Source organism: Labrus bergylta, chromosome 9 (genome assembly GCF_963930695.1).
Source record: "Labrus bergylta chromosome 9, fLabBer1.1, whole genome shotgun sequence".
In the NCBI taxonomy this organism is placed as follows: Eukaryota; Metazoa; Chordata; class Actinopteri; order Labriformes; family Labridae; genus Labrus; species Labrus bergylta.
Window position 1 is genome coordinate 9,874,061 of NC_089203.1, and position 27,789 is coordinate 9,901,849.

Here is a 27,789-nt window from a genome sequence, read left to right on the forward strand (position 1 = left end):
AAGTCACAACATTCCTTCAGTATTATGATCTGCTTTGTTGGTTTTGTGTCAGTGTTTCAACCATAGACTGTCAATAATACAGTCAACACTTACATACAGTAAGGCTGCAAGGGCAATTGAACTGTCAAAACCTTCTCGTCCTCTTTGATCCACTGTAAATTTTTGTGGGCTGATCACATTAATACTGACTGCCTGCCAACATTAGCAGAGTTCATGTCAGTGTGTGTAGCCACCGGCACAGGCTTGACATCCATTGAAAGATTATCATAATTGACTCATCTGAATTCAAAAGCTGTAATGTAACTCAAAAAGAAAGAAGAAGGAGGGTGGAGGAGAGTTGGAAATATGAGACGGTGTAAAGAGAAAAACAGGTTGAGCGGTAAAACAAAGGAAGCCGAGATCGAGAGGGGAGGCAAACACATAGAAGCAAAGAAAAAAGTGAAAATGATTCCGCCAGGACTGCCCCTGCCTGAGTCCCAGGGAGGGAGAGTGAGAGGTAGTCAAAGCACAGAAGAGGGAGCGAGGGAGCGAGGGAGAGGAGATGAATGTAGGAGGTGAAAAGAGGAGCGTAGGTGTAGGAGATGGAGACGCAGCATTCCTGACCGCACACTTACACAACGGAACAAGACAGAAGTTAAACTGAAATCCAGATGCTTTGAGGACCAACGGAGGGTCAAACTTGTCCACACAAACACACAGAGCCCTCCATCCCTTCTCCCGCTGCCTCTCTTTGCAGACCTTGGGACCTCATTGGCTTTGCATGTCAGCAAACAGCAGCAGGACTACAACATCAACTGGATACTGTTTTTCTTATAAAGCACCGACCATCCAGTTTGCAGTCAGACCTAAAGGACCTGTTTTGGATTCTATTTCTTCTTAAACGGTTTATTTTTTCCCTTCTGGAGGAATTTTCAGGTGAGTCTCTCGTGGTCTTTATTCTGAGAGCTTGTTAAATTTCTCCCAGATGTTCTGATAACTAACTACTACACTGGCTGATATTTGCATTTGAGGCTTGTTAGTACTCAGGGTGCCTTTTTCTCACTAGATCTTTGGCTATAGGGAGACTTTCATTTAAAAAAAAAAGCTCTTTAAATGTTTAACCAAAAGCTAAACCTTTGCAGGAATTATGTGAAAGATTTTACAGATTGTGATTGAAACAGTTTACTTCCACTGGTGTATGGGATATGACTCATTGGTCTCCTTTAAAATCACAAATGTAAAGCTTGTTCTCCGTTAAAATTCAAATGTAATGCGTTTTAGAAGGTTTCAAAAGTGATTATTTAGAGCCATCTTTCAACATCAAGGATGCAGTCTCACTTTCAAATCTTGCCCGATGCCTTATGTTGTTAGGAGTAAAATCAATCTGTTGATTGGCTTGTACCAAGTGAAACTTGCAGAAGACAACACACCATGCTTTGTATGTTGGTCCTCTGAGCATCTCTCTGTGTGAAACTACAAAGTAACCTGAAACAGAGCCCCTCTTTGAAAGGTTTTGTATGTTTTCTGACCTAAACATGACCTCTATTTGCCCACAAACCACCCCAAAAAAGTTGTAATAAAGTGGGTGTCCCATATACTTGTGTTCAAAGAAAATCTGCAATTGCAAATATGTATACTTTGATATAATGTGTGCAAACACAGATGGTTGTAATGGAAGTGTGTTTACTATAACCAGGTCCTTTCAGTTATGTGCATTTTAGTCCGAATGGTTCCAATGAGCACATCAGGCAAACAGACGCTAAATATAAATACAGTCTTGAGTACTTATTAGCTACATTCAGCTTTGTTTAATGACTGAAGGAGAACAGCTTTCTGTAAAAAAAAAAAAATATGCCAGGGGCAAAAGGAGGCTCTTAGACTTTGCTAGACTGTACAGAGTATTTTAGAATAATTTAAGAGCTAAGTGTTTTTCTCGTCAAGCAGCTACTGATAGCCATTTTACAATTCTGAGAGATTTACAGCAAATACTTGGAATCTGATCATTTAATGTAATCACAGAGCTCGACTTCTTGACTGAAAATGAAAAAAAAAAAAAAAAAAGGTAAACTGTTCCATATTGTCTCCCACATGGCTGACACGTTTAATGACATCAATAAATATTATAGACTCCTGAAACCAGTTTGGACTCTATTAACCCACAGCCATCTCTTTAGAAAGTGAAAAAGTTATGCAACAATAGATGTTAATAAATTAACATGAGCCATGCATTGGATAAATGAGAAGGGCTTTAGGGTTGGTCATCACACTGCTCTGCTGTTTTTAAATCTGAATTGTCAAGTCATAAATGTCAGCAATGAAACACAGCTCTTCAACTTGCTAAATAAGCGCATGCAGACATACACACAATATGTTTAAAGGTGATTTCTGAATGAGGATATGTGGGCAGCACGTGACTTTACGGACATGCCAGGAAAAACATGTGGGAAGAATATTGTAGTCTTCTCATGACATGTGTTATCTTGAAGGGAGCAGCTGTGACTTGGCTGGCAGTAAGCCTGATGCTTTTGATATAAAGATGTATTGGCCTCGCTCAGACATTCTTTAAGGAATACAACATGTTTCGAGGAGTTTGGTTTGCCACCACAAGTTACACTATCACAAAGAAAATTAAATCACAGCAGTGTTAAATACATAACAAAAAAAAACTCTGGTAATGTTTCCTAAGTCAAACTAAATATCGCATTAATAGCTGATAGATAAAGTAGGTCTATGTCTTGCAGACTCTTATAGGTAACAAACCAAAAGTGAAGCTTACATTTACTTAGATTTTATTATTCTTTATCAGTAATGATGCTCAAAGGTTACAGAGGTGGCTGTGGCTCAGATGGTAGAGGTGGCTGTCTCTCAAACGGAAGGGGATGGGGGGGTTCGATCCCCAGCTCCTGCAGCCACATGGTGATGTGTGCATGGGCAACACACTTAACCCCAAATTGCTCCAGCTACTTTGTTGGCGTATGCATGTGCATGAATGGGATTGGTTGCTTCAAATTGTCACTTTACATAGCAGCCACTGCCATCAGTGTTCATTTTTAGTGTTGTAGTCCACACTAACCGAGACCAGGACAAGACCAAGACAATTAGTGACCGAGACCGAGTCAAGACCAAGACCAAGGCAGGGCCAGATCAATACAAGACCAAGATCATAAATATCACTGAAACATCATCAACTGGTGTCACTTACCGTAACACTGGGATGGTTGCATCAGTAACCGGGGGGTAAAAACAAATAATGAATGAATAGGAGTTATTTGTTCTTTTAAAAAGGGGCGTTTTCCTTCACACCACATGACTTTGATAAATAGCCTCTCAGAGGTGGTCTTGACTGGATTAGATTTAAAATCCAAAGTCCCCCCCAGTCTGAGACAGAGACAAGGCCGAGGAAAAATGCTTTCGATTCCAAGACGAGACCAAGACCTTCAAAAAATACAGATCTTGAGTACTACAACACTATTCATTTAGCATGGCTTCTAATGTACTAATATCTCTTTATCAGTTTCTTTTTTCTTGTCTTAATTCTCTTTTCATAGCTGTTCATTCCCCATTCATTCCTGCTCCTACCATTGCTGTCCTCTCCTTAAACTCCCCCCCCCCTTGCCTTCTCTCTTCCCTGGCTTCTCTGTTTCCCTTCCTGTCCTCCCTCCCTCCTGTCTCCAAAGGCGATCTGGTAAAGCCATTACCGTAGGAAAGGAACAGAGAACTAGCTGGCTGACAGTGTTTACCTGTGATCATAGACCCTCAATACTAGGAACCGACTGAATGGACACATTTATTGCTCCATAAAGTCAAGGTAGAAGCTGCTGCAGCAACATGTCAACGTTTTGACCTGGGTTGTAAAAGTCACCTGGTCAGTGAATAACTGTGTAATATACTGTCGCAATAAGGTTATTGGACTGATGACCACGTTTACACAAATTATAAGATACATTTATTGTGAGAAAAGGTTTAGTGTTTTTGGCCTTTTGAATGGTAGCCTGGATATTTTTTGTCTAATCTCGACAAAGATGGGGGTCATCAGAGACCTGTGGGGAACATTTCACGTTTTTGTGGTGTATCATCCCTCCTGCTGAAGTATCCTTGGCATCAATCATGAATCATATTTGATCCTCTGTTTACATTGACATATTAAAGATTTGTTGTAAGAGACGTGTTTGACGTATGAAAGGAAACAGGATGAGATTTCCATCAAAAAATATTACTTGAGTATGCACAGGACAAGATCAGCACAGACACATGACACACTGTTTTGTGCACAGGGGTCGCTGATAACGACACTAAATGAAAGTATCCCCCAGTAGCTTTAATAAATGCATCAAATGACTGTTGTATTTTAAAAAAAGGTGGATTGTGATGAATGAAAGGTACATACTTACAACTCACTTCTATGATAGATCAAATGTTATATTCGTAGTAGTGCTGTCAGTCAATTAAAAACATGAATCAAATTAAGACTTGTGATCAATTAATCGCATGTATTGAGAAAATGAGAAGGATTGCATTACAGGTAGATAGATATGTGGTCCTGCACAACCCTGTTCCACTTGGTTATATCTAGCTTCAACATTTTAATGTTACTCCGTTATTGTGAAATTAACAATTTATTTTAGGTTGCTTCCCTTCAGTTGGCGGCAGCAGAAGGTATCTGAAAAGTATTTGGAAATGACCCCATTTCTCTGTGGATTTAGTTTATAGTATTTATTGCCATCTTAAAGTCTTCATCAGTACGGCCTGGTGTTAATTGGAATATGTCCCATGTAGAGTAAAAGCAAGGATTAAGAAGGGTGTGGTTTTGGGCGTGTCAGCAAAATCACTTGAAGGATAGATTGTAAACCAGGATAAAAATGTCACAACAAGTTTTCATCCTGTTGTCCAAATACAGTCAGTTCTTGTACCACTTCATGTGTGAACAGGGAAGTCAGGAGAGGTTCGGGGGGGGGGGGGGGGGGGGGGCTATCTGAAATGTTCTTGAAGAGAGAAGGAGAGAGAGAGAGAGAGAGAGAGACGAGAGAGAGAGAGATAGAGAACATTGTTGCTATCAACATGTATTTGGAATTTTAAAGAACCCACAGTCCAGGTCAAAATCTGGGGCACTTCCTGTCATTAATGTAACACACACACACACACACACACACACACACACACACACACACACACACACACACACACACACACACACACACACACACACACACACACACACATTCATTCACAGCTGTTAGGTGAATTAGCCTTCCTATGAGGAGCGAACACAGAGGTAGAAGTGGAAACCAGAAACCCCAAACTGGCCTCTAATGACTTCAAATATGGATCTGTGATGTTCGGTTCGACCTGTGAAACACTTCTTTTGTTTTTCTTCTCCTATTTCCTCAAAGGAAATAATTAAAGATCTTACTTTACATTAAAGCTGGCATAATCATTTGCCATAAATCACATGAATACATATCTTGTATGTCATGTCAAGTTAAAATACGTAAAAAGCATATTTAAAGAGGGGAAGACAATCGGAGCTGCAGGCACCCAGGCTGCACATGTTGTGTGAATGAATTCCATAAAATAAAAATGGACTTCCTTTTTTAAATTTCTGGATATTAACGAGCGTATTCCAATATAAAAAATATCCATGTCCATGTCATTATCTGTGAAATCATATTCGGACTCATCAACAGTATCCAATAGTGTCATTCCCCACTCTCTCTCTCTCTATCTCCAATTCTGATCCCCAGCTCCTGCAGCAACATGTCTGATGTGTCCATGGGCAAGACACTGAACCCCAATTTGCTCCCGCTGCTTTTGTCAGCGGTGTATAAATATGTATGAATGGGATGAGTTAATACCGATGGTAAATTTCCATCGCAGCCTCTACAATCTGTGATGAATGGGTGTGGATGTGTAGGTGTGACCTGCGGTGTTAAAGTGCTTTGTTTAGTCAGAAGACTAGAAAATTGCGTTACAAACTCAAGTCCATTTACTATGAGAATTACCTTACATATGTGAACACCTGCAACATTGGAGTGCACTGTATATTGTACAAATGCTGGACTGTGGATTCTTTCAAAACTGGTATTATCTCCATTAGCCCTGTACCCACCGAAATTAAAAAAAAAACCAAGTACTTTGAGTTTTCTGTAGTATCTTTCATCACTACACTGATTTACACAAGTGAAAAAACAAGTTTCAGGTTACATAATTTACATATTAAGCAATACTACAGGTCTGTTGGGCAGTGGGCCCACCAGAGAATAAATCTTCATAGAGGCAAATAAGGTGGGCACAGGGCTAATGGAGACAATACCAGAAAGACTGTACAACTGTACTGACAACAACATATTGACATGGCTTTATTGTGATGGCCAATGGATGGACAGAAGCGTTTCCTGTTGGGACTAACAGGTCGTACTCGACCAATCCTCACGACCGACGTGATGACGATTGTAGGACTGACTAATGAAACAGCATTTTTTTTAGCTATAATAAACTGCCAACTGAGTGATTATAAAGTATTTGTTTGTCTATCCAAACGTTATAGGATGAATTAACCGTTAGATTGATGCTAAAGCTAACAGTTAACGTTACTCACCAGGTCGATGAAGCTCGTCCGATTTTGCTCACCAGCATTTCTCCTTTTTTTGCTGTTGTGGTAGTCCCTCTACAACAGATCATACAGACAGGGATAATGTTGCCAGAGCTCGACAAACTTTTCCTCTGTCTCATATCTCCATCTTGTAGCACCAACTTCATTATTCTTCTTTCGCTTCGCCATTTAGCTTGTTTACGCTAGTGGCTTCTGTGTTTAGAGCACTCAGAACACATCATCCAGGTCATGTTTTATTCATTAGTTTTGAGTTCATCTTCATTTACAAATCTGATGAGTACTAGTCGAGTCTAGTCTTAAAAATAAATAGACAGCTTCTCAACTTTGATAAAGATCTGTTGCTTAAGTCTGTTTACATACCTCCCTACAAAACGAGATCGACTTGAACATAGGCATGTTTGATGAGCACATATTACTTTTGTCATTGGTATTGAAAGTCTCCATGTTTTAATAAGTGGCTCCATACCATATAATATGGTCATGAGATGTATAAAAAAAATGAAATGAACCCAATCCTATGTTATATTGTTTGGTTTGTGATCTAATCCATTCATCCCTTTCTTTAGGTGTTTTAATGACGTGAGCAGTCAGACAGCCATCCAGTCATGCTGCTGTGGTGGTGTGCAAACATCTCCTGCAGGTTGGCTGCAGCGTGGTTTCCCCTGCTCTTCTCATCACTGCTATGGCAATCGGTAAATCTCAATTGAAAAAACAACTTTATCCTGAAGCATTAAAGCTAAAATACAAAACAAATTTACACTTGTGTGTGTCTATCTTCTTTTTCTTCCTTTATACCTCCACTTCTGTCTGTAGAGCTCACCCATACATGCCATCCCATCCTGCCCACGGAGCTGCAGTTGTCCAGGGGTTAAAGAGGTCCACTGTACTTTCAGACATCTTACCACCATACCAAGAATATTTCCAAAAGACACTGAGCGGCTCAACCTAGGGTAAGTCAATCATTTTTCCACACACATGCACACAGTAGCATTGAGGCTTTTGTTATCAATCCATGTCCAAGGGGAAGAAAACTAAACACTCCGCAGGAAATGTGTGGAATGAGCTGTAGCTGATTTGCCAGAGAAGTGGTTTGCCTGGCTTCCAGGTAGTCAGCGCTACTACGCGCAAATAACTCACAAACTGAAATGCTTAGGTGTATGCGATTTGTCTTTTTGTGATAGCGTTTGTCTTTAGATCATATTATTTGCCATGGATCCAACAGAGAACTGGCTCTCATTAGGAGTATGGATTATACAGAATTAATTGAACAACATCTGCTTTAAGCCCAGACGTTGAGGGATACACACCAGCATGTCACTGTGAACTTACTCCTGAGGGGATAAATCTCCTAATCACTTCCATGTGAGTCTTTGTATTGTAGATCAGGCTTTAACCACCTTCATGCACAGCAGAGAAAAGACTCTGTCTAATAATTGGCTCCAAACAACACATATATACATGACAAACTGTACTTGGCAAAATCAGCCAGTGCTACACTTTATGTTGGCATGTCAGGATCTGTGATGTAAAAAGTTCTCACTTCTATTCAGGACTGTTCACAGCATAGCTCTCCAGCTCTGCATTAATGTTTAAATGGGATGGAGCAACTCAGGGGGAAAAGGTACACTCTTAATGCCACAAGAGAAAAACTGTCAGTTTTTTGTTTGATTTTTACAGTTCAGTGGCGCTTTTTGTGTATTCCAGATAATGCATTTTTGTTTCATATAGACAGCATCACACTACAGGGTCTCGATTAGGAAGACTAAGGCAGTTATATTCATATGAAATTACACCACCCCCTTCAGGCCAAAATTTTAAAAAAGTACATAAGTCATACATACTGTATATGTTTTTTGTCTGTGTTTTATGAGTTGTTTTAACAACAGCAAAGACATTGAAGAGTTGATAACCCATAGCATGTACCCATGGAGTATATTTTACAATTGCAGCTGCACATCTCCACCATCAAAAAGTAGTACAAATGGATGGTTTGATGGTAAACCATTTTTTCTTAAATTTGTTTTCCTAACGGAATAACAGAATTTAAGAGTAGACCGTTTCAGTGGGTGGGGAGGGGATACATCTTGTTGTACTTTGAGTTAGCTTTTATTAAAAGTAGAAAATATTATTTGCAGGCAAGTGTTGCTTTTGACAATTGGCTTAGGTTTCATTTACACTTTTGAGTGCATGCAATATGTGCTTTCTAAATTTGAATTTTGATTGCTAAGTTACAAAGGAAACTTGGCTAAACACAATCAGTAATGTGAAGATGAAGTCATACACTTGTAACAGTTCTTTATATGCAGCAGTGGTTGGCCTGCTTGTCTACAGCATTGAAAAAAAACTTTTTGTTATTTACTACAAATACATTAAAACCTTCCTTAAAGAGAACATCTCCACTGCCAAATATAACGTTTGCCAAGCATAGTTAGCTGATGTTGAATGGCAAATTGGTTCATCATGTTCGTATTAGTAATCCGAGTTATTAGATTTTTTTCTGAAGTCATTGTTAGACAATCCTTTTTCTATCTTAGATCAATAAGTCCTGTCAATGTTTTTTTTTAAATGATCGTGTGCATTCACTGTCCATTCAAAGTTGCAGTCTGTAGAACCTCTCAGTAAAGCTCTCATTGGTTCCACAGCCGTGACAAAGATTGTCAGGAACTTGTTTTACTATCAGATGAGTCCCAGAAAGGACCTTGGAAAAATCTGGTTGTCTGGCGCTGGGGAATCACTGATGAATGTGATGTGGTCTGTATTAAACAGAATTCCTTCTCTGGTAAATATGTGGCCCAGGAATCTGCAAGTTTTTAAATGAGCAGTTTCTCTGGTTCAGTTTCAAGCCTGGACAGCATGCAATGATTACACGGTGGTCAAGGTTGTTGTGCTCTCCAGGAAAACCTCTTAGCACAAGTACATGTAGCTGCAAACTTACTTAGACTGTGCCATATACAGGGGCACAGTCTCGTCTGCATGCTTAAACTCTCCGTCTGAACTGATGGATGGTCGGCCACAACAGCATTTATCCCTGAGGGAAATTCTGGTTTACACTACAGTATGTTATTGAGAGACATGCTTCTCACACTCATAGGCACATACACACATGCACATACAGGACCTGTGGACCTGCATTGCTGGAGAGATGTCAGAGTTTCGGGCTGCTATGCAGGGACTGCAACATCTGTTGTTGATCAGCTGTTTGGGGTTTTGTGCCTTGCTCAAGGGCACTGCAGGCCTTGTACTCGAGAAATGACTTGGCACCCCTACAGCTATCAGTCCAACTTCCATATTTTGGTCTGCACTGGGACTTGAACTGGCAAACCTCCTGTTCCCAACCCAAGGTCCTACAGACTGAGCTACTGCCGTGCTAAGCATTGCGATGGCTTCATCATATGAAGTACCTGAGTCTTTCCTGCTGACGACATGAATTATCAGAACATGCAGCTCTGTGCATGCAGCACAGAGCCGCTCTTCTTCTTCTGTGGTGGAGTTTTACGGCAGTTGGAATCCATAATTGCTGCATTACTGCCAACTACAGAATTGTATCTGCATTACAGTTCAAAACACATAATGTCCATCCAAATCGATGCCTTTAATTAAACAATCCATTCAACAGTAGTGTCATGATGGACAACAGAAATAATCCGGTTATACATCAGCTAGAAATCGTAGATGTGAACCAAAGATTTTTAGCGTCGCAACGTAAGGCTGCCAGACAACTCACTGATTTTAGCTTGACAAGAAACTGCAAAATACTGACTGCCAAATGTTGGGTCAGCTTCAGTGTGATTTAAAGTACATTATGCAATCACTTGCAAATCCAGTAAACTGCAGGAATTTAACAGCTTTTAATATGGTGGAAGAGAAAGCACAGCCAGGGTTGGAAGGTCAGTTCTCATCGAGGAAACCTACTCTCAAAATATGTGAATTATTATATTGAAAGGCATTGGATGATATATTGTGAGCAGGACGTTTTATTGATGGCAGTGGAAAAATGCAAGGTCTCCCATATGTGTCCAATTGGGTAGGGATAACTGAACGCAGGGAATGTTGGATGTTTTACAGGAACTCACAGTAGAGGACTCTGCTACACATTATGGATAGGCTAGTTAATTCTCAAACATTGACATCTGCCAAATGCTGTCGATCCTTAAAAATAGTCAATGTTCTCTGTTGTGTTCCAGGACGGATATAAACTGTGGCTCTGGCATTTTCTGTTCTATGATGTTCTTGGCTGTCACTCGGTTGTATTGTATTTGACAGATGCTTTTTTTCGTAGACGGACGTTTTCTTTTTCTTGGCTATGACCTGAAGACTCTAAAGAAAGTCTTTCAACAGGTCTTTACATTTTTGATAGCAAGTATAGTTTTCCAGGGCCCTATGCACAAAGATATTGACAGTTTAAAGTGTTACAGTGATGCTGTTTTTGACAGGGCAATACTTTTGATATTTTCCCCTTGAGTTGAAAGGTAACAAGGCCAAGACACACATGCAAAAATCTACTTCTAACTTGTTGTGTTTTCCTTTCCCTCGGACCCCACAAGTGATCCTTGGTTTCTCTTTCATCACAGTAACTGGTCCTGTTTATTCTCTCTCTGTTACAGTTATAACAGCCTGACAGAAGTGGAGGGGTCAGAGTTCAGGTCACTACAGCAACTGGAAATGCTCATGTTGCATGGCAATGACATTAGCACAGTCCACCCTGGAGCATTTTACAGCCTGAGATCTCTACAGGTAAAGTCTCTATGTGTGTGTTTGACTGTCTGTGTGTGTGTATGTGTGTGCATCAAAATGGACCAAGAGCAGTCCTGAAAGAGTTTTGGCACACCTGAAGTGTTAGCTTCAGGAACAAAAAACTCTGCTATTTTTGCAGAAAATACAATAACTACAGAGAGGGAAGACTTGGAGCCACCGCTAACATACAATGATGATGATACTATAGGCATTTATACTTGAAAGGCCTTCTTAGATGGCATCCCTGCTCCGAGAGAAAAAATTTAAAAAGGATTTAGAGCCATTCAGTCTAAACGTGACGGACCACAAAACTGCATTGTGATATTACAAACATGTTCTTAGAAATGTTAACTTTGATTGTTTTCAGCAGTAGTCTCTATGTAATTACCTCCTTAATACCAGTTATATGAACCCCAGAATGTACTAAAATGACTTACTATGACCTTGTTTGTCATCCCGTCTTCAGCACCAAGTTGTCAAATACCTAAGGTTTTTATACAAACCCACATGGTACCCTTTTGCACCTGCATGACACCCACTTGTCCTTTAACCACCTCAAATGTAAATCAATGCACAGTAACAGCAGATAAAAGTAGCTGCTCTTAATGGTTAAGAAACAGGCAAAGCTTTGTTGAAGTGGTTATCAAGGACAGACCATTTAAAACAGGACCTTGGGTTAGGATAACCAATATTCTTTCCTAAACTTAACCTTTTTTATTCTGACAGTGCCGAACAAAGTGCTGCTGAATGTCTCTGTAACCAATTTAAGTTAAAACCTCTTAAAGGTCCTTGTTTTATAAGGTCACCATACCTGTCTCTTAAACATAGCTGGAGCTATTTATTGCAAATGTGACCATGTGAGAATACATTTTCCAGGTATAATGAGTCAAACAAGTGTGAGTCTTTCATTGTGTGAAATGTTTTTTTTTCTGTAATACATTAGACGAACAACATTGTGGAAAAAGACTGATCGATGTGTAAAAATGAACACTTGCTAAAACCAGAAGAACATATTTTTGTGCAGAATAAGAGCCAAGTCAAATCTTCCCTTGCCTAAATCCCATTAAAGTAGGTAATTAGTTGCACATTGTTGGCCTAACAACACATGCAGCAAGTCTTGTCGGGCCCAGATGGGTTTAATGACTATCTAAATTTGCATAGTTAACACTAGGCAACTTCATCACCCATTCGATATCAGAGCCCTTGTTGAATAATTGCTTATAACTTTGATGTCATATGAATGTCTTTTCATGAAACTTATTCATTTTTTTTTCAGATCTTGAAGTTGAGTTACAACAAGATCACATCAGTGAACCCTGGTCTGTTCGAGGGTCTTATTGGTTTGATCCGTCTCCATCTGGACCACAACCTGATAGAATTTATAGAGCCATATTCCTTCTCCGGTCTTACCTCCTTAAAACTCCTGCAGCTGGAGGGAAACCTTCTCCAAGAGATCCACCCTCATACCTTTATAACGGTGTCACTACTAGGAACCTTTTGGACCTCTGGACTCAAGTAAGAAGTTAATTTAATTACTGAAGATGTGGATGTTTTTTTTTATTTTTAAGAAATTCAAATATCTGTTTTAAAATCACTTTGGTCAAACGATTGAAGCTTCTATCCGTTTATATAATTCAGTTTGTCAAACATTTAAATTTTTTAATCACGATTAATAGCTACACTTCATTAGTTAATCGCAATTAATTGCATGTTACAAATTCCATTATATGGCAGCATTTGGGGTTAGTAAGGTAACTTCAGTTTTACCCTGGGTATTCAGTCCTATGAAGGTGGTTTACTTCTTACCTGGGTATATTGCCATGGTAACTTATGCTGCAGACCTAACCTGGTCCGGAGCAGAATATGTTCGGGATAAGAGATCAACCTGTGAAAATCTTAGATTTCTTGATCGTGGAGTCCTGTGATCGAGAGAGGGGCGGAGGGAGAGAGAGAGAAACACTTTTACATATAATATTTTACATATAATCATTAAAGTAAATAATCACTTTTTACAGATATCATACTTCATTCTTGACAGAGACTGAAAAAGCACCGGAGCCTTTAGTTATATTTTTAAGATCTAAAATTATGAATAGACTTCTGAAAGATTTGAATGACATTTTCCTTTCAATTTTTAGTGTCTCCATGCCACTCTCTTTGTTATCGTTAGAGCTGCAGCTGAAATATAACTTCTCAAACTGTTATACTCGCCTTATGAAAAGTCAGAGCAACACATTCAGTTAAGAGAAAAAACAGGAGTTATTATAGTCAGTTCTAAGGCGAACTAAAGATGGGAAAAAATATAATAAGCCATAGTTTGCACTTTGATACTCGCCAATGTTTACATTTCTCTGCCAGTTGTCCTTCCTGCATTTGTTGCTGCAGCTGTGTAACTTTAGTCTTTGGGAGCATATTTGCATATAAGGTGGTTTTATTGGTCACACTAATGGAATCAAAATTGAACCCGTGGAGTGTATTTTATAATCATGTTTAAAGCACATAGAAACTGCAAATTGGTATAATTACTATTTTTATATGCAAATAATTAAAAAAAATATGTAATGCTTTCGTCCCAGACATTTACATCTGTCAGACAATCTCTTGGAGCAGCTTCCTGCTGCAGCACTGAAGACAGCTTCCAGGCTGGAGCTTCTCACTCTACATGGTAATCCCTGGACCTGTGACTGTCAACTCCACTGGTTGGTAGAGTGGAGCTCGTCACACGAAGGTAGGGACCCAAATGAATACTGTAGCTGTGTGGAATAACTTGAAAATACAGAATTCTTTAACTCTTCAATTCAGTTGTTGAAAGATTTCAGTAAAACACTATAAAGTTTGTAGGATGACGGAGTCCATTTAAGAACTGAACATTTTTGACCAAAATGTAGCATTGTGCAGTATGAAGTATGCAAACAAATCACAGATTGTAGTATGCCATTACAGCTAGATGTGGTACAAATGGAAAGAAAATCCGGTATGTAGTTCCAAACAACACTGCCCACACTGTAAGCCACTATGCAAAATGCAGGACCGTTGTCAACAACTGTTAAACACTCTGACCTCAACAGCTGACCATCACTCAGAAAGTTTCATTAATGGGCACCCAGTTTGACTGAAACACTGTCACACTGGTAAATACAGATATAGATAAGTGCAGCTTCCAAAACACCAGAAACACTAGGAGAAATGACTAGCTCCAACAAAGCTCCAACCAAAGTAATGCAATAACATGCAGGCTCAACTTGTCAATTGCATCAAGCTGAGGTACCTAACATATGGGAAACTCATGACAATAAACATCCTCCTGCCAGGTAAACTGTGGACAAATGAATGGGGGTATAGGAGTTTTGTGTCACACTAAGGGCAAGGCTTACATAACAACCATTAAATGGGAGTTAGACGAGTGTTTCTGACCAGAAGCTGGAACATTGTACCGGCAGAAAATGTTACATATGAACATATGAAGAACAAATGGTCTACATGCAATCCATATTAAACTCATTAAGTTGTTGACTTCTTCTTCTTCATTTTTGTTACATATGCTTTGTCTAGTTTTTTATTACTTTGTTGAGTTTTCATGGATGGATCTTAAACCACTCCAATATGTTAGTTGTTTGTATCAACAGAGGAGTTGATAATAAATCATTTTTATTACCTCCTTCTGTGGAAACAAAGGGACTGTGACTGCCAGATCTTTATGAGTTAATGCATGAACCTAAACTGAACTCAAACTCATGAAAGCAGGAGACAGTTACTGCATTTTCCAAAATACCTTATATTACCCATTTCTTTTTTGCCCTTTTTCTTAAAATGTTCCTTATTTTCCCTCACCCTCACCCCCTCCCACCCCCACCCCACATTCGACTTCTCAACTCCTTCCCTCATATCCTTTCTCCTCCTTTGTCTCTATGTTGTTTACATTTTACCTTTTCCCTCCCTTACAATCTCTCTCTCCCTTTCTCTTTCTCCTAGGTATAATAAAGTGCAAGAAGGAGCGTGGCTCCAGCGAAACCTGCCCCCAGTGCTATTCTCCTCAAACCCTAAATGGAACTCTGTTGCTTGGATTAGCTTCTGACAAACTAACCTGTGTGCCTCCCGCTCTTCGGTCCCCCCTCAAAAAGTGGGACAATCCTGTGTGGGCTGAATCTGAAGCAGAGCCTGACCTCCCGTACACCAGGGACTTTGAGAAGCCTTTGGGGCATCTGACCTTTGTTCTGTCTGACAGCCATGGAAACAATGCTCACTTGGCATGCGATGTGCGTCACCCTGGAGACAGCTTACCCATGACCTGGACAGTAAATCCACTTTCACCTCGGGAGGTATCTGTCAATGTCTCATTAATGACTGCCCTTGAATGTGAGATTGACCGAGAGACGTTGCAAAATCTGTGGCAATTGGTTGCATACTACTATGAAAGCCCTGCCATCCTGGAGAGAGGTCATCTGAGAGGAAATGACAGCAGAGTTACCTATCAATATGCACAGGTTGTTAATGAAAACTCCCCATATTTCACTGATTTAAAGGGGTATTTGGTAGCAGAACCCTCATGGTTGCTTCAACCAAGAGTTACTTTAAAGCTCAACAGAAAGCAGACAACAACCAAGAAACTGGTTATGGATTTTAATACTGTAATCACAAGACACATGAGCAGTAATACAGGGCAGCAGGATGACAATGAATCTGCCCCGTCCTGGGCTCTAATTCACAGAAAAACAGCAGGGCGGATTCAGACTGCTCTTGATGGTTCAAAGGTTCAATTAGAGTGTCGTGTTGTCACTTCAGATCCTGAGATAAAAATTGAGTGGATGCTTCCAGATTTGTCCATTGCTGAAGAAGTAACTGATAAAATAGAAATTTCTCAAAGAGGAGAACTTGTGATTTTAAATGTCACACTGTCCGACTCAGGTCTTTACCACTGTATGGTCAGAACCAAAGCAGGAGTGGACTTAGTGCCTTTAAGGCTCACTGTGAAAGAACGCTCACTCGGGCCCACTGCTTTCAATGGTCAGAAAATCATCGTGGAAAAGGGACAATCTTTTTCTCTCCCTTGTGACGTTACCACAGTCCAGCCCAGTCAAACTATGTGGTACCTGCCCAAAAACCAAATTCTTCTCCCCACACAACAGACAAGACGAGCAGAGGTAATGGAAAATGGGACTTTGGTGGTAAAAAAGTTGACAAAAGAAGATGCAGGAGAATACAGCTGTTTAACCTCAAATCTGTATGGAGTTGACATGCTGTCTCACGCAGTGGAAGTCACAGAAAAAAAGGCTTCTGATCGATCCAAAGAACAGCAAATTTTGCCATTTGCTGTGGAGGAAGGAGAGGGTTCAGGGGGCGATTACCAAGAAATTATACGTCCTTTTGCTACGCAGTTCCCCAAGAAGCTGGGAACACAGCAAAGAAATCCAAATGGTTTTTCAAAAAGGATAGGAATTAAAGATTCAAAAAGAAAACCAGCTAAGGAATTTGATCTTAATCATTTGGAAGAGATATCTACTAAAGCTAAACCAAGTGTTTCTATGCCTACAAAGCAGTCACTACCAGAGCCAAGCACAGTTTCCTTCCATACAGTTACATCCAAACATTTCACTACACCTGCTTTTACAATTTCTTCCAATACTTACAACTTAGTCCCTACCACAACCCCTTCTGTTTTAAGTATACAGCAAACCAATTTCCCCATAAATAGAAAAACAACGAATTACAACTTTTCTACAAAGAAAAATGTGGACACTGAAAAAGATTCAAAAATGTCAGAAAGTCAGTCAGAGGTTTTGCAACATCCAACTCCAGAATCAACACCACTCTATATTGTTGTGAGCACAGAAAAAGCAGCAACAGTCACAGACCATTCTGGTGTTAGAATTCCTCAACCTGTCGAACAGTCAAAAAATCAGCAATCAGGAGAGGGGAGAAGGAAATACAACCTCATTCCTAATCAGTCAAACAGGAGACGGCCACCTTATAGGCGGAGAAAACCACCATTGAGAAGGGTCCATCCGCATTTGCACCCCTTCCACCATTCATCAGTCAAGCCCCAAAGACCTGTTCCCCCAACAACAACCACACCGACAACAACAACAACTACTACCACCACTGCTACCACCACTGCTACTACCACTGCTTTGACTACTACTTCTTCTGCTACTACAACTGTGACTGAAAATGAAATTGTCTCTGCAGAGTATCAGACTGAGGAACATGAAGATGATTACAATGAAGAATACACTTACAAGCATACTGATGGTTCAGATGCAGGGAAAGATTTAAACAGTGTAACTCCTACCACTACGGAATTTATTACCACATTTTTACCAGAACAAGATTCCAAGGAAGGTAGCTCTCAAAGTGAACATAATTTACCTTACCCAAAAACAATTGTCACTCCAGAGCTGGACAGTATCCCCCATCCAACTGAAAGGGCATCTGAAGAAAAGGAGAGAGACACTACTGTTAACAAAAACACAGAAGAACACAAAAACACAGATTGCAATGACAAAGACACAGAAAAATCTGATAAGGAGAGGGTTTCACTGAACAACAATTCCCCAGATAGCATTAGGTTGTCAACACAAGATAGATCAAGATCTAACACCAGACCTTCACAAGAACAAAATACACCAACTCAAACAAGAGATTCATCTTCCAAGACTATTACTTCACATTCATCAACAGGCAGAGCAAGAGAAGAAGTCAAAAAGGGAGAGGACAAAGAAGTTTACAAGCCAGAAACAAAGATGGAAATCCATAGATTCCCAGTCATGGAACCAGTTCATCCCTGGCTCCATCAGAGCAATAAGGGAGGAGGGCAAAGTACTACTTCAAGACCAACCCCTGCAAACCAAGACAAAATTAGACAGAGACAAGGTGGAGTGAATTCAGGCAGGCATTCCCAGCTTCCCAGTGTCCTCCCGACCTCTCGCTGGCCTTCTTACCATCATCAACATCACCACTACCCCGTGTACCCTTACTGGCCAGGTCAAAGATCATTTACCCCTCCAAGGCAAGGTAAATGATGCACTTTTATACTTTTTTGATTTAAGGTATTATAGAGACAGTGATGACTATCAGAATGCAGGGATAAAGTTGAATTAACAAATGCTCTCTGTATCCAGGGTCTGGGTTACAACCCATGCCCACATATCGACCCTGGCCCCTCCCCCACCCCTGGGCAAAAGACCTGGTTGTCACTAACCGTCCAGAAATCACAGCTGAAACAATGAAGCCTACGCCTACCATTTCTGCAACAACAGGAAACTCCAGGCACAGAATCTCTCATCCCAACCTGCCGAATCATCATCTTCATCAAAATCATCATTTTGATGGTACAACCCAAACCAGAGATCAACTCTTTTTTGTAAGGCTGAGGAACAGATACAGACAGGTATGATAAAGTCTAATTGTGGATTAATGCATTTCTAACTCAAATAGTTGTGTTTAAATGTTAAATAGATGTGATGCAATTTAACATAGTTTTAGAAACGACTGTGTTCAGAGTTTGTAACAGTTGCTAATCTCCACCTCTTATCTTGAGTTGGGGCTAACATGGACTGGCTTGACCTTAAGCGGCTTCTCAAGAATATGCACCTATATTCTCACACCAACATTATATCATGGCCCCAAGAGGTTACCACAACAACAAAGTGCCATTAAGAGGAGCTAGTCTTAAAATAAACTGGATCACTTCCAGGTTAATGGGTCTAAACTGTATGAAGTAATCATTTTCATCTGGATTTTTCAGGCGCAGCTTGATCGCATTGCTCAGCTAGGGAGGACTGTGACACCAAAACCCCGCTCAAGCTTCCACAATCCTCCCCTTTCCATTCCACCTAAAATTCATAATCAATCTCCATATAGACCCTACATCCCCAAACCAGCAGCCACAGCATCCTACACCTACACCCTGCAACCTCTTAGGCCTGCTCAACCCTCATCATCAACTTTCTCTGGCTTCACAACCTCTCGTCCTTACCACTCCACAACCCCCTGGGTACCTTATGGAGGTCGATGGCCTGTTGGAGGTAGTTGAATAATAGAAAAGATGTTGGCTATGTATTTGATGTTGAGGCGTAGTGAATGTTCATATAATGTAACAAACTGGATTACTTGTGTGTCACTTTTATGGATAGCAAATGAAAATGTATGTTGTGGTCAGTGAATATGTCAGATTGATAGCAATGTGAGGCCGCAAGCCTGTCCGTCACCCCTGGTACCTATGACAGTGATCTGTTCAAGATATCACGCCTGTTATCTGGGGAAAGAGTGACAGAGAAATTGGCAACTTGGTTTGCTTCCAGTTGGTGTGATTCTTAAAACTAGAGCTAAGCTGACAGAGTGGTACAGCCCACAGTAGCCTATTTTTGAGTTTGGACAATCAAATCTCTTCAAATTGTATTAAATAATTTCTTATCATAACTTTTTATTACTGTGTCACTGTAGCAGGTCGAATCAGTTCTCGACGACCCACAGCTGCACCTCCTTTTCGCTTGGTGTTGGGAGCTGAAGGTGATGGGGTGAAGGCACGTATTACCACTATAGCCACAGCTAGTGTGTCAGTACTGGCAGAGAGTGATGTGTTCCTACCCTGCAAAGCAACAGGGAATCCTGAACCCAGCATTGCATGGACCAAAGTTTCAACAGGTAAGACATGGAGAAACAAAAGCCAAAGACAGAAAAGTGTAAATATAGAATGTCAGTAAATAAGGCAATCCCAGAAAAATGTTATACATTCTGCATTGGGGTTTTCTTTGCATTTATCTAATTGCCCCCTATCAAAACTGTCTCACAGTTTTTATAGTTATTATTGTATTATCAAAATGTCAGAGAATTTTATTAAATGTGCCATAATTGGTTTCAGGATTTTAATCTCTTGATCCTTTCTGTCCCCCCTCCCAGGGGCCACCATCCCAGCCAATGCCAAACATGGTACTCGTTTTGAAGTTTTGAAAGATGGATCTTTTGTTATTAAAAACATCCAGCTTCAGGATAGAGGCCAGTATCTATGTACGGCCCAGAACAGGTTTGGATCAGATCGTATTGTCATCACCTTAGCTGTCCAGACTGAGGCACCCAAAATCCAGCCCCCAAAGTCCACACAGATGGCTGTTTATTTGGGTAAAAGAGTAACTCTCGACTGCTTTGCCTCGGGGAAACCACCTCCCCAAATTTCCTGGATTCTCCCAGACAGGACATTTGTACGTGAAGTCGGGACAGTTCACAGTCTCCTTTCTCCAATGTCCCTGCTTCAAAATGGGACCCTGCAAATTCATTCTTCCAATTTCTCCAGCAAAGGAGACTACAAATGTATTGCAAGCAATGCAGCAGGGGCAGATACAATAACTTATTATCTTCATGTGGCAGCACTACCTCCAAGCATCAGTGAAGGTGGAATGGATACTGTGATCATTCACCCAGGTAATCTACAATAATTCACACAAAAACAGTTCCCCAAACTTCCTTTAATAGAAAATAAAGTTGGCAAATTAACAACATGTAAAATTAAATAATAAACTCTCTTTGAACAGGAAGGAGTGTGTATGTCCACTGTTCTGTGGTGGGAGAACCTGTGCCCACTCTGAAATGGATGCTTCCAGCAGGTGTTACTGTTAAGGCATCCCAGTTCCTTGGTCGCCGGCTTTTTGTCTTTCCCAATGGGACGCTGTTTGTGAAGAATATTTTGCCAGCTGATGCTGGAAGGTATTTTTGCAATTCTTTGAGTCTTTTTCTTTCACGATTTTCCTTTCTTTCAATGTAGTTCTTGGATTTCAGGTTCAATATCAGATAATTAGTTATGTTTGGCTGGCTGCAGGGAGAATTGTAGGTGGTTGGAGAAACACATTTGCAAAATGTAAAACAAAAACCAGAGCTCATAGTAAAAAAGTTACAACAAGGTGTTGAAAGCTGACTCCAAAAGCAGGAGCAAGGGAGAGACATGAAGAGAAGAGCAAAAATCACTGAGGAGGGAAGAGAGGGATACTCTGTTAATCTTAGGGAAGTCCAACTGCTGCCTTAATATAAATAGCCTGCATATGCGGGTACAACCAACACAGAAAATGGAGGTTATTCAAGTAAAGCTGAAGTTTTTTATACAAACAATGCATGTTTTACCAAGTACAGGGAGGTATTCTATAGGCCTATAACATTTGTTGTCAGAAAATGAGTACCATCAGGCAAAGTTTTAATATCCCAACATAAAGATGATGATACTAAGCTGCCAGTTTGTTAAAAATCTTGATGCTGTGGTTGATCCTTCCACAGGTATGAATGTTTGGCCACTAATACTGTGGGCATGGCTAAAAGAACCGTCCAGTTGGAGGTCAGGGCAGAGTCCTCTCCCTTCTTCCACCAGCCTCCTCCTTCTCTTCCCATCCCTCACTCCCACCACCTTGGTGCTCCGTCCCGCCAGCACTCTGTCTCAGCTATGTATGGTTCTGCTGTCTACCTTCACTGTCCTGAGTCAACTGGTTCCACAAGAGGGACCATCTGGCAGCTACCCTCCAAGACCATCATGGAACATCAATACAGGTAACTAACTTTTGTAAATTCACAAATGAGTACAATGCTCAAAAAATTATAAATACATCAAAGGGTTGTCAATTTAACAAACTTATTCGACTGGTAATTTATTTTCCTTTCCTTCTGCAGTCCAGAGAGACCAATCAAAGTTTTCCGTAATGGGACTCTGAGGATTCTTCAGCTAACCGAGCTGGATGGTGGGAATTATCTATGTGTCTTTCAGCGGCCCAATGGGGAGGATATAGAGCTCTTCCAGGTATGAACAGTATAGATCATCATGACTTCAGGCAGGTTCTTTCTGCTATCTACTCTTTTCCATAGGCCTTTGTTAATCTCCTGCTGAGAACACTTTTGTTTCATGTCTATTTTGTCAATAACTAAAGAAGTCATTGTTTGAAAGACAACTTACAATTGCCTTCCTTCAATAGTTAAAATTGAGGTCCATCCTCATATTCAAGTAGGGTTTTATAAAAATTCGGCTGTTTATATTCACATATAGCCTAAAGCCCCTCCGGGTAGCCTAATTTCCGGAGTTTTTCAGGAGTATTCCGTATGTGTGAAAAGGGTTACAGTGGGATATTCAGTGACAAAGTCTATCTCTGTATTTAACAGCTTTCACAAGAATATTTTCAACTAAAAAATCCTTAATGTATTTGCTTATAATCCTTTGTGTTTTTGCTTTCTCAGGTGGAGGTGGTAATGACCCCTCCTAAAATTGAACATGTGAGGACTGCGCAGACCCGAGTCACCTTTGGTGAAAATTTCCGGGTAACTTATGGGGAGCCATCACAAAACTTTTTTAATAAAATAGGGCAGATCATACATTAAAGGCACTTTTCCAAATCAGCTATTTTAGTATTTTCCATTGGTTTTATGGAAATTATTTGACTTTATAAGTATGTATAAATAAGATTTCATTTAGGTCATCATGGACATCTAACACCAAAAGGATTAGCTATTATTGACATGTCATAAAGTGGTCATGTTACCACCATATAGTTTATAACAGATGGGAACCATTTCCTTTGTACACATCCATTGATACAAATTATTAATATTTACTTGGAGTTAACATTGTCAAATTTTCCCTTTGATATTTCTGGTTTGGCCTCAAACAACTCATGTAAGAAATATCTGTCACATTAGAAACTCAATAGAACAGTTGAGTATTATGCACAAAGTAGTATGCTGTCTGCTGTGTGGTCTCTGGCAGGTCACGTAGAGTTTGGTTGATCACTTGTCAGAGATTTACACTTGAAACAGCAGTGGTTGGAAATGGGATTAAAGAAGGCTGAGAAGTAGAATCTGTCTGTACAACCCCACAAAACCCTAACTTACCACAAACTGTTCTTTTATAACTCATAGATCTGTTGATATAAGATTTGACAAATTTAAAAAGCCAAAAGGGGATGTTCAGACTCACATTTTTATAAACAAGAAATGAACATGCAGCCCCACAAATAATTTAAACATGCCAGTTGTTTTATTTCAACTTTAAGCAAATGTATTGCACTCTAGAAATACTTAAATCATACTAATCTCTCAAACCTCCAGAACAAGAGACTGTGCCATTATCAAAGGGACAAAATAAAACACAGTTCAACATTTACCAATTACATTTTTATTCAGAAATGTGTCTAGATTTTCTACCACTTCTACTCATTTTGTAAATTTCTCTCCCTTTCAGGTGGACTGTGTTGCAACTGGCCTCCCTGATCCAGATGTGTCCTGGGGTCTTCCCGATGGAACTTTAATTAACAATGCACTTCAATCAGACGACAGTGGCCTTCGCAACCGCCGCTATGTTATTTTTGGCAATGGAACTTTACTTCTACATCAGGCAGGGAAAAAAGACGAAGGGGACTATACCTGCTATGCCAAAAACAAACTTGGAAAGGATGAAAGAAAAGTGAGTCTCATGGTGGGACCCGTTGCTCCAAAGATAAGATCAAAAATACCATCAGTGGTGACAGTAAAGTTAGGAGAATCAGCCAAATTTAGTTGCCAGGCAAGGGGTGAACCTACACCAACAATTATGTGGATCTCACCAGGAAATGATGTGATACCAATCTCATCAGGAAAATTTCAGATCATGGATGATGGGATGCTTGTAGTGAAAAAAACATCACTGGCTGACGAAGGTAAATATGCATGTATAGCACGAAATGCGGCTGGTGACGATGTTAAAAACATGAAACTTGAAGTAGAACCACAGGAACCCTTTATCAATGGCATGAAAGGGAAGAGCACCACAACAGTTTTGGCCGTGTTCTACCAAACAGTTCTTCTGGATTGCAGAGTGGAAGGAAAACCCAAACCACGAGTCTGGTGGGTTTCTCCTCATGGCCACTCACTACCAACGCCCTACCTGGGAGGTCGCTTCCAAGTCCACTTGAACGGAAGCTTGGAGCTGAGAGGAATGAGGAGAACAGATGAAGGGAGGTACACGTGTCTGGCTAAAAACGATCTTGGTGAAGCTTCACTTTTGGTTGAATTAGACGTAGCATCACTAGCTGAGAAACCAAGTTTTGCTTTTCCAAATATTGAAATCTTACCATTAAAGCAAGATAGTGGGCCGCTGATCCTGGACTGCCCTGCACGTGGCAAGCCGAAACCAGAGTTTGCGTGGGTTCTACCCAATGGGACAATGTTAACACCTGGTGTTCGACTCCATCGTTTCACACATCATCTGGGGAATGGAAGTCTACAGATTTCTCAAGCAGTTGCAAGTGATAAGGGAGTGTACCGGTGCCTTGCAAAAAATGTGGCAGGACAAGCAGAAAAACGTTACGCACTGGAGACGGGCCGAAAGCCAGTGATCAGAGGATCTACAGGTAAGTTTTTTCCATCAAAGATAATGAAGAATACACTTTTTGAGAGACTAAGGGTGTTTAAGACCAAAACAATATTTTTGCTCTTCCAAATTGTTGAGTCCAAAAGAGGTCTTATGTCACCAATATTCCAAGGAGGAAATAAGCTCCTTGTTAGTCTTGATTCTTTGCTCATTGCTAACAGCTATCGGTTTAGCTTAGCTTGAACGTGTGGAATTCACCTGGATATCAAGAAGATTAAGGCTTGTTTATGGACCCACCAAAACTGAAGTGGTGTAAGGTGTGTGACCTGAGGGTCTATTGTTAGTTGTTTTGATCCACATCCAAGAATTAGGATGGCTGACCAAACAAGACAGGTTTGAAAAAGCCATAAAATAATAGAAAGATTATATGGAAAGCTGTTGACATATTTGTATCTTACGTTGTAAAAATGAATTTATAATGACTTTGTTTTAATTGCACTTTCCTAGGGGGGGTGAAGATCAATTATGGCTTAAATCTCAACTTGCCATGCACTGTGGACGGCTGGCCTCAGGCGTCAATCACATGGAGTCTACCAAATGGACTTGTTTTGGATAAACCTCAAAACATGGGCCGAATATCTTTACTCTCCAATGGCACCCTCCAACTCAGGCAGGTGTCCACGTTTGACAAAGGAACATACATTTGTAAAGCCTCCAACTCTTTTGGTTCATCAACACTATCCTACCCAGTTGCAGTGATGGTTTTCCCGCCACACATCACCAACACTCTGACCTCAATCACAAGAGTCAGCAAGGGATCACCAGTGACGTTGAACTGTGTTGCGACAGGTATTCCCAAGCCGGATATTTCATGGACACTGCCTGGACGCACAACTCTGGTTCCACATAACCGGTTCACGGTCCAAGGAGGGATTCACATGACAGAAGAGGGCAGTCTGGTCATACAGAACCCTGTACTCATGAACTCTGGTATTTACAAATGCAATGCTAAAAATGCACTTGGAACAGATTTTAAATCTACCTACCTGCAAGTGGTCTGAGTTGCCACTATGTGTTCTCTTAGGAAATCCCAACGCACAATTACAACCTATAGAGGATTTTCTCCTCAGGATTGGATTTTACAGCATAACAAAGACTTACCGACTAGTGGCTCGGTTTGAGTCACAATGAAAAGCAGCTTCCACTGAGTAATGTTTCAAAGTTTTGGATGTGGACGTCCTATTACACTTTCTCCTTTTGGGATTTTAACTGCATTTTTTTGTTGTATGGTCTAAATAATGACTATAAATAAAAGTATAAATAATAATTTGTAAATCTACATTTCTGACCTGTAAATGCATTGCATCTCCTCAAAGTGCTTTAATGATTGTTAAAGGTGTGCATCTCTGGCCTTTACACATATATTTATTGTTACATTCTGCTCAACATAAAGTGTTTCAAGTTTACATCATATTACAATGCAATGAAAAACTCAACATTCTTCTCTCCTTGAGATTGGAAAATCCTAATGTAATGTGTACTCCTTATATGGTTGTTATTGTTGGTGTTCTGGTAAAACCACAGTAAACGGTTTTTATAGCAGACATGTATCACACCTTCAGTTTAAAATCCAGCAGTAATGAGAAATGGAATTTGGGTTCTGCCGTTGTACACGTGTGTTGGTGCCATATTTTTCAGTGAGCAGTGACTCTTCAAATGCTCTTAATGAAATTCAAATGCTTGATAATAGCGCTTGTTATGCCCCATCAACGGGGGGCCAAGACACAACAAGAAGAAAGGCCCAAATCCCTCACTTCCCAAGCAGCCACTGAGAATAGTTTACATTTTTAACCAGAACATTTTTTATTTATTGTTACAGAAATAATATGCAGGGTTATATTGGTAAATTGACTTGAGCTAGTATAGTACACCCATTCACACACTGATGGCAGAGGGTACAATTCGGTTTAAGGGTCTTGCCCAAGAACAGATCAAAAATGTTGCTGCAGAACCTTCCGGTTAAAAGACAAGCGACTCCTACTCATACACATGCATACGCTGCCGACAAAGCAGCAAGAGCAACCTGGGATTGAATATCTTGCACATCAGGAGCTGGGGATCGACCCCCAACCTTCTGGTTGAGAGGTGACTGACTCTATCAACTGAGCCACAGCCACCCCAAATATATTAGTGACCATATGAATAATTAAGCCAACCAACTTACCTCCCTAACTAAACAAAAACATGTGAAAACAAGGTACAAGGTTGGCGGGAGAAGGAAATTGATGGCCAATCGGCTCCTGGGGCTGGCAGACCTGTATACATACAGGAAGACAGCACAGACACAAACAATACAACCAACGGCAAGAAAGAATTACTGTTATGACCACAGTCGTAACACAGCTTTCCAGTGTGTATTATTGAATCAATTACTGTCTGTTGATGTCATTTATGCAATTACATAAAGTTATAGCTAATACTACTTATGATATGAACTTATTTTACTCATTTAGCGTTAAGTGGCAATAAAACAAAAAGGGAGCACATCAGAATACTTTAGCAAATAATATATTGTCTTTTCTTTAACCTTTGTCTTATTGTTGCTGTACCAAATCAACAACAGATAGTTTTATTATTAATATTGTTGTAATGAGTATTAATAAATGTCATGTCTTTCTGACGCTTTTTTGAGCTGTTAAATCAGTGTTATATCTGCATTTCAGTGGTTTACAAGGGTGTTAGAAGTCAGTGATAGTTGGGAGTGCTGAGGGAAGTCGGTCTATAATATAGACCAGTGGTTCCCAAAGTTGGGGTCGGGACGCCCCAGGGGGTCGCAAGACACTGAATTCTTCCAAACCCATATCAAATTACTTAAAATTGCATGTTTTACCCATTATTGTCAAAACATATGAAAAAAAAATATCAAGAGATTAATTCTTCTACCATTACGAAAATATTATTACAGTGTTCAGGCTGTTCTTTTGTGTCGCTCTAATTCCAGTGTTTGGATAGTGTACCCGGCTGTGCACAACGGTAAATGTTTTAACCACTTCCATGGACAGAGTGGGTCCCTAGTCTCCAGCACCTTATTTTTGAAAAGTTTGGGAACCCCTGGTCTATATGATCTCTATGATCGTACAACAGCAATCCCCCA

At 40.2% G+C, this 27,789-nt stretch overlaps 1 protein-coding gene across 1 annotated transcript; it reads left to right on the top strand.

Moving 5' to 3' along the window:
* Positions 1-569: 569 nt before the first annotated feature.
* si:ch211-159i8.4 (matrix-remodeling-associated protein 5) lies at positions 570-25,964 on the top strand. Its single transcript, XM_029277460.2, has 17 exons — positions 570-915; positions 7,156-7,281; positions 7,403-7,539; positions 11,194-11,323; positions 12,600-12,838; positions 13,900-14,051; positions 15,296-18,334; positions 18,442-18,710; positions 19,068-19,347; positions 19,766-19,966; positions 20,222-20,740; positions 20,851-21,022; positions 21,584-21,850; positions 21,971-22,097; positions 22,529-22,609; positions 23,529-24,675; positions 25,143-25,964. Exons 2-17 carry the CDS (start codon positions 7,195-7,197, stop codon positions 25,694-25,696), a joined length of 7,401 nt encoding a protein of 2,466 aa, XP_029133293.2. The 5' UTR covers positions 570-915; positions 7,156-7,194; the 3' UTR covers positions 25,697-25,964.
* The last annotated feature ends 1,825 nt before the right edge of the window (positions 25,965-27,789 follow it).

Excerpts from the sequence above, each read along its gene's own strand:
- si:ch211-159i8.4 (XM_029277460.2), top strand. The coding sequence starts at position 7,195 with ATGCTGCTGTGGTGGTGTGCAAACATCTCCTGCAGGTTGGCTGCAGCG. Across the intron at positions 19,348-19,765 it reads AGGTCGATGGCCTGTTGGAG|CAGGTCGAATCAGTTCTCGA; the intron begins GTAGTTGAATAA and ends GTGTCACTGTAG. Across the intron at positions 21,851-21,970 it reads ATCATGGAACATCAATACAG|TCCAGAGAGACCAATCAAAG; the intron begins GTAACTAACTTT and ends TTCCTTCTGCAG.